General features: G+C 45.3%; 1 protein-coding gene across 1 annotated transcript in view; it reads left to right on the top strand.

Annotated features, from left to right (window-relative positions):
- The window catches only part of LOC129030503 (LIM and senescent cell antigen-like-containing domain protein 1), a 64496-nt gene extending 50450 nt beyond the window's left edge, over window positions 1–14046 (top strand). Inside the window, 2 exon segments of the mRNA XM_054475893.2 lie at window positions 8153–8214; window positions 13896–14046. Coding sequence (XP_054331868.1) covers window positions 8153–8214; window positions 13896–13969 — 136 coding nt within the window. The 3' untranslated portion in view covers window positions 13970–14046.
- Window positions 14047–14511: the final 465 nt, after the last annotated feature.

Below are 14511 nucleotides of genomic sequence, written 5' to 3'. Positions count from 1 at the left end.
TGAGACCAGCCTGGCCAACATGCTGAAACCCTGTCTGTACCAAAAAATACAAAAATTAGATGGGCATGGTGGTGCCCACCTATAGTCCCAGCTACTCAGTGGGAGAATTGCTTGAACCTGGGAGGCAGAGGCTGCAGTGGGCCTAGATTGCACCACTGCACTTTAGCCTGGGCAACAGAATGAGACCCTGTCTCCAAAAAAAAAAAAAAGCTATTGTAATCAAGAAAGCGAGGTATGTGCAAAGAGATAGATACATAAATCAATGAAAAAAAAAAGATAGTCCAGATATAAATCCACATTAATATGGGCATTTGATATTTACAAAGATGCTACAGCAATCTTTGTAAATTGATTTTACAAATCAATTTACAAACATATGAGAAAATATGTAAACATATGAGTGTAAAACATATGAGAAAATCTTACTGACCTAGGGTTAGGCAAAGAGTTCTTAGACGTGACACCAAAAGGATGAGTTATAATAGAAAATAATGGCTAAATTGAGCTTTATTAAAATTAATGGCTGGGCACGGTGGCTCACGCCTATAGTCCTAGCACTTTGGGAGGCCAAGGAGGGTGGATCATGAGGTCAGGAGATCGAGACCATCCTAGCTAACACAGTGAAACCCCGTCTCTACTAAAAATACAAAAAAAGTTAGTCAGGCTTGGTGGTGCACGCCTGTAGTCCCAGCTACTCGGGAGGCTGAGGCAAGAGAATCGCTTGAACCCAGGAGGTGGAGGTTGCAGTGAGTTGAGATTGCACCACTGCACTCCAGCCTGGTGACAGAGCAAGACCCCGTCTCAAAAAAAAAAAAAAAAAAAAAAACAGGCAGCCAGCCCACAGGCTATGGCTATAGTTTGTTGACCCTTGTTCTAGAAAAATTAAAACTATGTCCATTGAAAAACCTTTATACAAATGTTTACAGAAGCTCTATTCATAATCACCAAAAACTAGTAACAACCCAAATGTCCTACAAATGGTAAATGTACTAGTGGTATATCCATACTGTGGAATATTATTCAGCAATGAAAACAAAAACTATTTCTACAAGCAGCAACTTTGGATGAATTTCCAGGGCATTACGCTGAGTGAAAGAAGCGTGTATCAAAAGGTTACATAACATATAATTCCATTTATATGGTATATAGTGTGTAATCAGTGGTAAGGGGATGAGTGGAAGGTATAACTATGAAGTAATAACATGAATGAGTTTTTAGAATGTTGGAATTGTTACGTATCCTTACTGTGGTAGTGGTTACATGAATCTGGACATACGTGTCTTAAAATTTGTAGAACTGGCTGGGCAGGTGGTTCATACACATAATCCCAGAATTTTGGGAGGCTGAGGTGGGTGGATCACCTGAGGTCAGGAGTTTGAGACCAGCCTGGCCAACATGGCAAAACTCCATCTCTACTAAAAATACAAAAATTAGCTGGGCGTGGTGGTGCATGCCTGCTATCCCAGTTACTCAGGAGGCTGAGGCAAGAGAATCGCTTGAACCCAGGAGGCGGAGGTTGCAGTGAGCTGAGATTGAACCACTGCACTCCAGTGGAAAGTCGCATGGCTAGAGCACCATACCCAAGTGCTGGGCCCAGACTGTCTGCCACTTCCCTCTCTGTTCCACACGGCCAGCAACAGAGCAAGCTTTTTCCTCCCAGCAGAGAGTCAGTGTCAGGCATGGCGGAGGCAAGGCCAAGCAACCCTGGGGGCAATAGAGGTGACCGGGTTTGGGTTGGACAAGCCCAGTAGACCTATTTCTCCTAGGACCATGAAAAGCCTGTCCCCTACACTTGGCTGGGAGCTAACTGTAAAAGTTGCAGCTCCTTGAGAGTTAACTCCAGAGACAGCTGCACTCCTCACCTTGTGTCTGCATAATTAACCAGCAGTTGTTCCTGCTTTGTGCAACATGGACCACACAACCCCCATGAGGTCCTGTGGGGACATTCTCAGTCTGATTGGCAGACAATTGGCAGGCAGACGCAGCTTCTGCAATGCCTGACTGAAGGGACTGAGGACAGTCCAATTTTTTCTTTCCCACCTCAAATCACATTTATCCTTCTCTTCTGTCTCCCTTCCTCAAGACCCTCCCACCATGACCAGCCCCTCTGCACACTGACCCTGCTATTCTCCTGAGGTGGTCCAGATCAGCCCTGATGTTTGCTTCTGGGTTGGAATTAGAATTGAATCCCTAAAACGTTAAAATGTAAATTCTACAGTGTCTAAGCTAGGAGAACCTTAAATATCTTGTGGACAATCTCACCATTATGCAGAAGAGGAAACTTCACCTTGGCATACCCAAGGACACACAGCCAGCCAGGGCAGGGCTCAGGCTGACTCTAAGGGCTGATCATGGCCAAATTCCGCTCACATTTCATCCTCCCCAAAACCCTACAAGACATTCAGTCCACAATCATCTGGAGCTGCGTGATCTCCCTAGATAAGCTTCATGCCATCATTTTAACTCCATTTCTATACCTTCAACACTAACATCTTATTTTAATTCCAGACCTATTTTTTTAGGTACCTAAGATTCCTCAGATGCAACCCAACAGAACCTTGTTGCCTTCTTCTTTCCTAAACCTATGCAATCTTCTGTGTTCTTGCCTGTCTCCATTACATTCTTCTGGATGTGGATCTATTCTGGGAGGCAAATGAGGTGCCTGTTCCTCTGGAAGGGAAATGAAACATGTCTCCCAGCCAGATGGCCACAGGGAAATTGCTCTGGGGCTGAACCTCAGACATGAAGATGAACATGAGGCTACCATGATGACTGGCTTCCCCTAGTGGACTCTCAGGGAGTGGACACAGAAGCTTGGACATCTGACATCTCTCTCTTTTTTTTTTTCTTTTTTTTTCTTTTATTATTATTATTTTTATTATTATTATTATTATACTTTAGGCTCTATGGTACATGTGCGCAACGTGCAGGTAAATTACATATGTATACATGTGTCATTCTGGTGCGCTGCACCCACCAACTCATCATCTAGCATTAGGTATATCTCCCAATGCTATCCCTCCCCCCTCCCCCCACCCCACAACAGTCCCCAAAGTGTGATGTTCCCCTTCCTGTGTCCATGTGTTTTCATTGTTCAATTCCCACCTATGAGTGAGAATATGCGGTGTTTGGTTTTTTGTTCTTGCTATAGTTTACTGAGAATGATGATTTCCAATTTCATCCATGTCCCTACAAAGGACATGAACTCATCATTTTTTATGGCTGCATAGTATTCCATGGTGTATGTGTGCCACATTTTCTCAATCCAGTCTATCATTGTTGGACATTTGGGTTGGTTCCAAGTCTTTGCTATTGTGAATAATGCTGCAATAAACATACGTGTGCATATGTCTTTATAGCAGCATGATTTATAGTCCTTTGGGTATATACCCAGTAATGGGATGGCTGGGTCAAATGGAATTTCTAGTTCTAGATCCCTGAGGAATCGCCACACTGACTTCCACAAGGGTTGAACTAGTTTACAGTCCCACCAACAGTGTAAAAGTGTTCCTATTTCTCCACATCCTCTCCAGCACCTGTTGTTTCCTGACTTTTTAATGATTGCCATTCTAACTGGTGTGAGATGGTATCTCATTGTGGTTTTGATTTGCATTTCTCTGATGGCCAGTGATGGTGAGCATTTTTTCATGTGTTTTTTGGCTACATAAATGTCTTCTTTTGAGAAGTGTCTGTTCATATCCTTCGCCCACTTTTTGATGGGGTTGTTTGTTTTTTTCTTGTAAATTTGTTGGAGTTCATTGTAGATTCTGGATATTAGCCGTTTGTCAGATGAGTAGGTTGCGAAAATTTTCTCCCATTTTGTAGGTTGCCTGTTCACTCTGATGGTAGTTTCCTTTGCTGTGCAGAAGCTCTTTAGTTTAATTAGATCCCATTTGTCAATTTTGGCTTTTGTTGCCATTGCTTTTGGTGTTTTCGACATGAAGTCCTTGCCCATGCCTATGTCCTGAATGGTAATGCCTAGGTTTTCTTCTAGGGTTTTTATGGTTTTGGGTCTAACATTTAAGTCTTTAATCCATCTTGAATTGATTTTTGTATAAGGTGTAAGGAAGGGATCCAGTTTCAGCTTTCTGCATATGGCTAGCCAGTTTTCCCAGCACCATTTATTAAATAGGGAATCCTTTCCCCATTTCTTGTTTTTGTCTGACATCTCTCTTTTCTCATCTAGCCTCAGCTGTCCACATTCAGGGACTGAAATTCCTTCCTCCCAAGGGATTCAATCTGTGGTAGTTCAATCTTTTTCCAGGCGAGGGAGGTGTGTTAGAACTTAGTACTTCCCAAAGGTGAAGTGAAACCTGCCTCTCTCTAAATTCCACAGTGCTAATTAAATATCCCATGTGACTGCCTATCTAATATTAAACATGACCCCCATGTTTCCCAGACCAAACACCTTCCCTTCTCTAGACCAAGCATCTCCAGGTCCCAGTGTTCATGGGACCTAATCCCCAAACCACCCCAGATACACACCCTGTTTATGCCCATGGGGGTTAAACCCTGCATAAGGTGCTAAGGACAGACCTGGATAGAGGAGAACCTCACCTCATCTGCCATGTTCCAGCAGGAAGGTCAATCTGCTTGAAAACTGCCTGAGTTTACGGCAGTTGTGCGGGCCGCCCAGTCCACAGGTCCTCTTCCCAATCCTCCAAGAAAATGGGGCCCAATTTCCATCACAATGTCTCCTTCCTGCCCTCAGCCAGGACACCTGCCTTGTTTTCTCACAGCCTCTCCAACGCTTTTTTCAAACTCCTTCTCAGATCCCTCCTCTTCTATGGGTCTATGCTATGTGCACCTCCTTGCTGAAAGTAGGAGAGGGTCATTTCTCTTAAACATTACCTATAAAATGAGGAACTGAGCTGGGCAGTCACTAAGGTCTCTCCTCACTTACATATCCTGTTATTTAATTGTCTTATCTGTTAACTTAATCACAGCTTCTAGTTTGCCTTCCTCCTCAAGGGCATGATAGGGTCTGACCCAGTTCTATTGCTAAATAAACACTTGCTTATTAAATTGAGTTGATACATATTAAGGAATGCAATGAACCAGGAAAGGGAGCTGTTGATAGGGAAAAGGTAGGTGCTGGTTCAGAAACAGGCAGAGGAGGGGACCCTTCCCCAGGAAGGTGACTTGGGTCAGGACAAGAAAGATGGGAATAGGCTAGAAACAATGGACAACACTCAGAAGGGAAATAGGAGAGAGATACTATCATGGCCACACATCTTGTTTAGGATTCCGGGTTAGGGTGGCGATCAAAAAAGAGATTGAAGGGCAAGGGATATGATTGTCATTAGTCCAGGAGCTTCAAAATCAGGATTTGCAAGCCACTCACATCAACACTCTCAGCCTCCGTTTCCTTCACCTCCAAAATGAGAGACTTGTAGCAGAGCCTCAAAGTGTGGTTTGGGCTTGTTAGGAATGCAGGGTTCTGGGCCCCACTCTGAGATGGAGTGGGCATTCAGCCAGATCCAAGGAGATGCATGCTAAAGTGTGAGAAGTGCTGTCCTGAACAACCTCTCTGAGATTCTAAAGCAGAGATTGTTAAGAGTGAGCCTCCATGGTACTCAGAGTCTGCTGCACCATAGAATCACCTGGGGAGCTTTGAAAATCCCATGCCCACAAGAGAACTTTGTGGGATGGTGGATTATTCTACATCTTCACTGGCGTGGTGGTTACATAAATGTACACATTTGTTGAAACTCATGAACTGTACCCTTTCAACGGGGATATTGTAGTACGTGCAAACTATGCCTCGATAAAATTAACTTAAAAAAAACTATCCCTAAACTTCAATCATTACTTAGAGTAAGGCTGTAATAAAGAATACTATATTTAAGAATATCAAGACTGCCTTGAAATATACTGTATTTCTCCCCCAAGGAAGGGGCTGTGCTCAGGAATAAGTCTGAGTTGGCTCATTTTCTAAGGATATAAATAAATGTTTCTTTACCTGATGCCACAGCCTATACCAATTAGGGCAAAATTTCTGGGTATCTTTTAAGCCTCTCCAGGAAATTCCAATGGGCAGCAGGGCTGAGAACTGCTTGAGTGCCTCTTGCAGATGTTAGCAGTCAATCCTTACCATACCGCTGCTTTGGGATCTTTCCGAGTGCCCAGCACTGTGCAGAGGGCAAAAGGTGGAGAGAGAGAGGAAAGCAGGAAACACACTACATCTCTCAGTCATTGATGGTCTGGTTTGGAATATACAAGGCTGGATCTACCCAAAAAGTATGAAGTTACTACTGAGGCAGGGCCACTCTCACAAAGAGTTTGAGTCTCTGGTGTTTGGCTGGAGCCTCCATCCTTGCCCTACCCAGGCCTATCCCAGCTTCTTGGATAATGTCAAAAGGCATGAGTCCCTTTCCTAAGATGCCAGGCCCCATGGAAGACAGCTTTGTCCTGCCTCTCAAACCAGATAAAGGCAGAGAGCACTGCCCTAGAGCTGCCACTTCCTGCAGCCTGGTCTGCCTCCTGCTCTGCCAGCCAAGCAGAAGATGCCCAGACCACAGTGTGCTGCCCTCCAGAGCAGGGCTAGAAGCCCTGGAGCTTTTGGTCATGAGGCCTCAGGAGGCCCGTAGCTCATCCAAGGTTGAAGGGTCAGGACAGGAACTCTGGTTTCACTTGTCACAGTCTCTCCTCCAGCCAGCACACAAGGACAGGACACAGGCATGGGTAGGTGGACCATCAGCTGAATTATAAGAAAGCATTTATAGCTTATCTGTAAGTTTGGATATGTCAGGGCATTTGATGGGAAAGTATGAATTATTCTACCCAACTTTTATATTTAAGGTTGTATGTTTTTTAGAACTGGAAAGAATGCTTCAGTCCCACAATATGGTTAGTTGGAGAGGAGAAGAAAAAGAAGACATCAAAAAGAAAATCTAGTGCTGGGTAGATATAGAGTATGAGGATTGGAGCTGGGAAAACAGAGGACGTGGTGGGATGGGGAAGGAAAGGTTGTGGAAGGCCTGCATCCCATCTCAGTTCCTCCACTGCTTCGTCCCAGATTCTGTTTTTGTTTCCCTGAATCGGACTTAGTCTCCCTCCATTCTCCCATCCCCTGTGTGCCCCCATCCTGGTCCTGCCTCACTGGACAGCCTCTCCACAGCCTTCCTCCTCCCTGCTCCAGAATTCTACCTGGTGCCCCCCAACCCCACTCGACTCATTGTCCACCTGGCCTCTGAGGCCAGGCACCCTCATTCCCCTCTCCCACCCACCTCACCCAAGGAAGCCCAGCACAGACAATCTCAGCTCACTCCACCCTCACTTCTTTACCAAATGCATTTCCAAACACCCTCATGAGCTTTGCTGATCTCTTTGCCATCTCTCCCTGCCCCACTCCGAGGGCTCCTCCTGCCTGGTGAAGACTGCCCTGGGTACCCCAGAACTGCACCTGCAGCAGCCAGCACAGCTGACCTTGGGGCGATAAGCAGCCAGGGAAAGGCTTTCTTAAAACAAAACAAAACAAAAACAACAACAGTAACTCAGTAAGCAGATTAAATGAAGATAGAGACGGAGCTCTCCACCCCTCTCACACACACACTCATCCTCACACACAGCTATACCACACCCCACAAATGTTGCTTATGTTTCCTTGGTCATTCTGTCCATCCTCCCGTCTGTCCAAAGCCAAGGACACTTCTCTACTCTAAATTTTTGTCCCGAAGCCCCCAAATACTGCAACTCTGACCCAATGCACGAAGCCACCCCAAAATACAGCAGAGGACACCAGGACTTTCATTTTCCCTCAGTGTGGCCCATCCTTTGGGTATGCCAACTCCATGGCCACCAAGCACTGCATGTGGGACAGGGCACGGTTTGGAGGCCTTGGTCCAGCCACTGCCCCAGACCCACCTTGGCTCTCTCCTCACTGACACCCGAGAAGCCCAAACTTCCCAGTGTTTAGCAACAGATTAACTCTAAGCCAACAACAACAGAACAGGGTGGAGTGAGTGGAAAGCAAATTAAATGTTAAAAAAAAATTAAGCAATACTTGCATTCTCATTAGTAGGAACATGTGAGATGAAGCACATTATGTTATTAGGCATTCTCTCGATTCAGGAAACACAAGCTGAATAAATTTATAAATATCAGCATTAAGTGGGATTTAACAGGGAGCTGTTTATCTTCTGCCTGTCAGGCAGGCGGCAACGCTCTCCATGTATCACTCGCCAGCCGTGCAGTCCTCACTCTCTTGCCCAGGTAAGCTGGGGAAGAGCCTGCTGCAGCCCAGCTCTGGTTGTGGGAGGGCTGGCACCAAGGAGCTGCGAGCTTACCTCACCTCATCTCACCTCACCATGCCGGCTGCGAGGCGGCCCATGCGGTCCGTGCTCAGGAAGTCACACTCCCACGCTGCATCCCAGCCCCTCCAGCAGCACAGCATGACCTGGGTGACTTTGAGGAAGCTATTTAACCTCTCTAAGCTAAAGCTCCTCAACTGCAGCATCAACAGATCAGTGCCGACCTGTTAAGGCCATCGAGAGCATCAAATGCTACTGTTCAGCAGGTGCCTGACACATAGTAGGTCCACAAGCAAATGATTTTCCTGCTTGCATCATTTCTAGCACAGAGCCGGAGGAAATGGTGTGGTGCAGGTGGCCGCTGGGCCCTGCTGTTCTACATGGGAGCAAGACAGCTGCTAGGTGAAGGGGAATGACCAGGCAGCCACAGGGAGGACATGTGGCCTCAGGAAGCCTGGGTGCGTATCCTGGTTCTGCTAGGAACACGTGTGGGGCTTTGTGTGGGTGACTCTCTGGCTCCCCAAGCCTCCCTTTCCTACTGTTATACCCCTAAAGTGCCTCTGAGGCCAACGCCTTTGTGGCAATTGTCAAATGAGTCCATATGCAGTGAGTATCATGTTGAGGGAGGACAAGGTTACCAAGAGCTGAGAATGTTTCTCCGAGTGATGAGACCTAGATATTGGGTACATGGAGGTCCCCGGTCCCTTTGTGATGCCTGCATCCTGTTTCCTCCTTGCCTGGACCCCGCCTCAGCTCGGAAAGCCAATTTCCTAGATTCCAAAGGCCATCCCAGACCAATTAGCATGTCCTGCAGCTGTCAGCTCCCTGTGCCTAGCCTGGACCTCAGCCCATGTCTAGCACCCAGTCTCCCAACCCCACACATATTCACAAATAAAAGAAAATAACAAATGACATAAATTCTTCACTCCTGGTCTGGCTTGCTGTGTGTAAACTGCTATGACAATACAAGACGCAGAGGCAGGTACCCGATAAAAGCTGTTGAAAATGTGACTGACACCGATTTTCAGCTATCCAGGAAGGCACGGATCCTTACAAGGTCCGAGCAGAGTCCTCGAGAATAGTTGAGAATTCTTGGCTTCCATATGAACACAGGAGATACCCACACAGAGGCTTGGATTTCTCAATACATGACTACCCCTAAACACTCCTTCTTTCCCTCGTCTCTCTGCTGAGACCTCTAGACCCCAAGGATCCACCCAGGACAACCTCTCCAAAGGTACCCTGATATGCTTTTCTTCCAGGCAGCATTTCCACAGAGCTGTGGGTGAAAGTCACAGGATGAAAATGTGCCATGGGACTGTATCTCCCACCAACACACGGCAGGCAAGGGGCACACAGAGTGCCCCCTCTGCCCATCCCAGGAATGGCCATCTAAGAATGATGCGATCTTTTCTAAAAAGAAAGTAAATAAAGGCCGGTGCCATATAAGAAGACCTTGGGGGACTGTGGGGATGTTCCTTAATGTCTCAGAACATCGGCCTCCATCAGTGAAATGAAAGATTCAAAGCAGCTCATCCCTGAGTTGACCTCAATGCTGAATCCTAAACATCACCCTTAGGATGCTATCTGGCTAGGCAGGGAATGAAGGATCTGGGAGCCGAGTTGCAGAAAGCTGCAGCAGCTTCCCATTTACAGATCCTCTAGTGCCAGTTTTTCAGGCTTCCTGACTAAGAGAAGCAGCCAGGCAAATTCCACCATTCAGCTACATTTACAGGAAGCTGGCTATTTGGGAGGCTCTCTACCAGAGGCTTTGGGAAAAAAAATGCAGAATTACTGTAAAGATCACATATTTACCTATGAGAGAAAAGATATCCAAGGATGCCCCTAGGCCTCATTTGATCTAAAACTAGGCCTGGAGCTACCTAATTGTCAAGTCAGTTCAGGCTTCTATAACAAAAATACTATAGACTGGGTGGCTTAAACAACAAACATCTATTTCACATGCTGCTGAAGGGAACAACCATGGTCAGGAGCATGGTGAGGGCCCTCTTCCTGGCTTGGAGGTGGCCATCTTCTTGCTGTGTCATCACATGGCAGAGAGAGAGAGAGAGAGAATGAGAATGAGAGGAAGCAAGCAGTTTCATATTTTATCTTATAAGGGCACTAATTCCATCATGAGGGCTCCATCCCATGACCCAATAGCCTCCCAAAGGCCCCATCTCCAAATACCACCCCACTGGTAGTTAGGGTTTCAACATACACATTTGGGAGTACACAAATATGCAGTCCACAAAACTAATACCCCTAAGTTGTCTGCATGTGTATGCTTGTTCTGGTGCTGCTTTGAGGATCTCAGACGACAGACTCGAGTGTAGATCAAACGTCTCTAGGCCTCAATAGGGTGAATCTAAAGATTGGGTCACAATAATGGCAATAAGCCACAATTCACTGGATTAATCTCACCTTCTCCTTCAGGGGTCTATCCACATTCAAAGTACTGTAGAAGTCTCTGAGCAGTATCACAAAGACTGACATAGACACACGCAAAATAGAAAATGGATAGATGGTAGTATGGGGTTGGGGGTGGGGTGTGCGTGTGTGTGTGTAAGTAAAGAGGATGTCTTGTGCTTGGGATACATGGGGATATATTGTTTTTGAGGCTCTTCGGTGGCAATGCTTGCCCTGAGCTCAGGAGACAGGCCAGAGAGATATATCTGTTCCCTACTTAGAAGAGAGCACTGACACATGAAGGTCGGGAGGAGGCCAGAGAACAGTGTGTTGAAAGAAGAGAATGTGACCAAGCCCCCAGCATTAAAAATGAACCTTGAATTGGAGATGAGGAATGAAGAGAAAGTCAGAGAAGAGGGCACACTTGGAGCAATCTGAAAGACAGGAAGAGCCACAGGTGTGCACAGTAACCGGGATGTGAGGTTAGTAGAGAGCTTCAGGAAGGAGGGAAAAGGCAATCATGACCAACACTGCAGCACAGTCACAAAGACGGGGAATGAGTAAGAGCCATTGAGCTTGGCATTGATGACCTTCATGGGAACCACACAAGGAGAAGCCTGTGGAATGAAACCTAACTACACAAAGCCAAGCAATTAGTTAGCAGTAAGGACATTAAGGCAGTCTTATGGGTTAAATCATACACACCAAAAATATGTCAAAATTCTCATCCCAGTACCTAGAAATAGAATCTTATTTGAAAATGAAGTCTTTTCAGGTGTAATCAAGTTAAGATGAGGTCACTAGGATTGGTCCTTAAGCCAGTATGACTTGTGTCCTTGTAAGACAGAGAAAGATGCCAAGTGAAGACACAGACATACAGAGAGAAGACAGAAGATGGAGGTGGAGGCTGAAGTGATACAGCTGCAAGTCAAGGAACTCCTGGGTTACCAAAAGCTGGAACAGACAAAGAAGTATCCTCCCCTAGAGCCTTCAGAGGGAGCAAGGCCCTGCCACAGCTTGATTTTGTAAGCCAGGTCTCCAAGATTGCAAGAGAATGAATTTCTGTTGTCTGAAGCAACCCAATTTGTGGGACTTAGTTATGGCACCCCTAGAAAACTAATACAGGCAGTAAGGGCACTTTTATAAGAAATGTGTTCATGAAGAGATGCAGTTAAATGCTTTTAATAAAGAGAATGTTTGCTTTTCATGGACATACTTGAGAATGTTTACAGACTAACAGGAAAGAATTGAGAGAGAGAGAGAGAGAAGTTGAGGCAAGGATTGAAGTGCTGACATTTTATGTGGGGGAAGGGTGCAAGTTCAGGACAATGAAAGTGAGGAATAAATGGAAGCAGATGGAAGACCCTGTGATGAAACGCATTGCTATCCTAGGGGCAACTTCACACCAAGCTGCGAAGATGCTGTATTAGTCAGAGTTCTCCAGAGAAACAGAATTAATACAACATAGAGATGGAGATATATACATAGATATAGAGATAGATCTCTCACATACAGACCTATATATCTATACATGGAGAGAGAGAGAGAGGAACAGAGGGGGGGCAGGGGCACAGAGAGAGACACACTGAGAGACAGATTTATTATAAGGAGTTAGTTCATGTGATTGTGGAGTTGAGAATTCCCAAGATCTGCCATCTGCAAGCTGAAGAACCAGGAAAGCCAGCAATATAATTCTACAATCCAAGTCCAAAGGCCTGACCACTAGGAATTCCAACGCTGTAAGTTCCAGTTCAAAGGTAGAAGACTGATGTCCCAGCTCAAGCAGTTAGACAGAGGGCAAATTCACTTTTCCTCTGCCTTTTTGTTCTATTCAGGCCCTCAATAGATTGGAACTTCTATATTAGGGAGGGCAATCTACTTTATTCAGTCAGCTGATTCAAATGCATATCTCATCCAGTAACACACCCACAGAAACACCCGAGAAATAATGTTTAGCCAGACACCTGGGCACCCCATGGTCTAGTCAAGTTGATACATAAAATTAACCATCACAGACATATAGCAGGTCACTCATGAGACGTGCTTGCTGGACATGCTGGGCTTCTCTGTAGGTTTTGCAAGGAGAAATCATACCTTAAAGTATTCACAGGAAGGAGGAGGAGGATTTATCTGACCATCTTCCTCCAGTCTCCCATTTCCCACCAATCAAGATTTACCCAACAGTGAGCAAATCCCCCTGGGCTTCTGGATTGCATCATCCAGTCCCCATTCACCACAACACCAAATCCCATGGTGTGATCAAGCCTGGAAAAGGAGGGAAAACTCAGAATTGTCTGGGCACCCAACGAGAGAAAATAGAGGCAGTTGAGGAAATCCAAGAAAGCACACAAAGTTTGTGTCCAAAATTAAGAGAGAGAGAGAAAAAAAAAAAGAAAAACAGTTAAGTGAAAATATAGAGACATTTTTAAAATAAAAAGAAGTTGAGGAAACTGACTTTGAGTGGTAGGTGATGTTCAGAGAGATCTCAAGTAAACTGTGGGAAAGGAAGGAATGGGGAACATGGCTATGACCCCAAAACCTTAAGGACCTGCAATACGTTTTTAAAAAGTAAAAGAAGCCTTGTTATAACTGCAATACTATAGAATCCTAGAAATTCAGAGCAGACATTACACAACATTTTCCTTAATCTTTTCACTTTAAAGATGAGGCAACAAAGGCTGGGAGAGAATTAATGGTAACTAACTTTCATAAATGTACAATGTTTGTTATGAATGAACCTCTGTGTGTGTGTGTGTGTGTGTGTGTGTGTGTGTGTGTGTGTGTCCCCACGATGTCATCTACACATTTCTCTACCTGGTGGCTCCTGCCTGAATTACAGGCAGAGTCCAGCCAGTGGAAAGAAGCAGCAGAGGACACTGTCTTGGAATCCCAGAAGAAAATCTTTTAAGAGCTGAGGCCTGAGGCCTCCTTCACAGACCCAGGCCAGCTTCTCACGGACTAACCTTAGTCCTCAGAGACTCAGAATGTTTGCTGCCCCTCTCTCCAGTTCTGTGATCCCTCCTCTGTAGCTCCCTTTCCATACAAGAAAATACCAACCGGGGGAAAGCAAGGAACAAAAGGTATAATGTTTGACCAGCGGTCCTGGACGCTAAGTCTTTGAAGACTTCCAAGATGGTAAATGGAAAGAACAACCCACATGCATGCACATACATATACATATACACAATGCAAAGACTAAGACCCAATTAGCCTCTCTCTCTGTTTCTTTTACAGGAAGGGAAGTATCACCAGCCTCAACTACTACTCCCCATCCCCTGCAACTGCCATTCTTTCTGACTTGTCTCTAGAAAAGGCCATGTGACCTCTCCCTCAGGCTGACCCATTGTCCCAGCCAGAATGTCCAGCCAAAGCAGAATAAAGCATCTACTGGACCTAAAGGAGTGCCCCTGATATCTCCCAACTGGGTTCTGAAAGGATTCCCTGAGGGTATTTTATCATGGACACATTTAAAATGCCAAGAATGAATCGATGTGTCTCCAAATTTCAGTGTCAGTGCTAGAGGCAGATTTACAGCTCAAATGAAGTCCGTTAAAAAAAAATGAAGAAGAAGAAATTCCACTTTATTCTCTAGCTGTGAAAATATTCTCTGAGGAGTCTCCTGTCAGAACACCTATATGACCAAGAGTGGAATTTATCAGAGCAGATGTGAGAATAAGAGTTTAGTGTTAGTTCTCTATTGCCATTAACAAATTACCCCAAACTTAGAAGTTTAGAACAGCAAACATTTATTATCTCAGACATCTATTCCTGAGGGTCAGCAATCCAAGAGCTGCATAGCTGGGTGATTCTGGCTCAGGGTTTTTCATGAGGTTACAGTCAAGCTGTCAAC

The sequence above is a fragment of the Pongo pygmaeus genome, chromosome 12 (genome assembly GCF_028885625.2).
Source record: "Pongo pygmaeus isolate AG05252 chromosome 12, NHGRI_mPonPyg2-v2.0_pri, whole genome shotgun sequence".
Lineage (NCBI taxonomy): Eukaryota > Metazoa > Chordata > Mammalia > Primates > Hominidae > Pongo > Pongo pygmaeus.
This window is presented reverse-complemented; position numbering and strand designations above follow the sequence as displayed.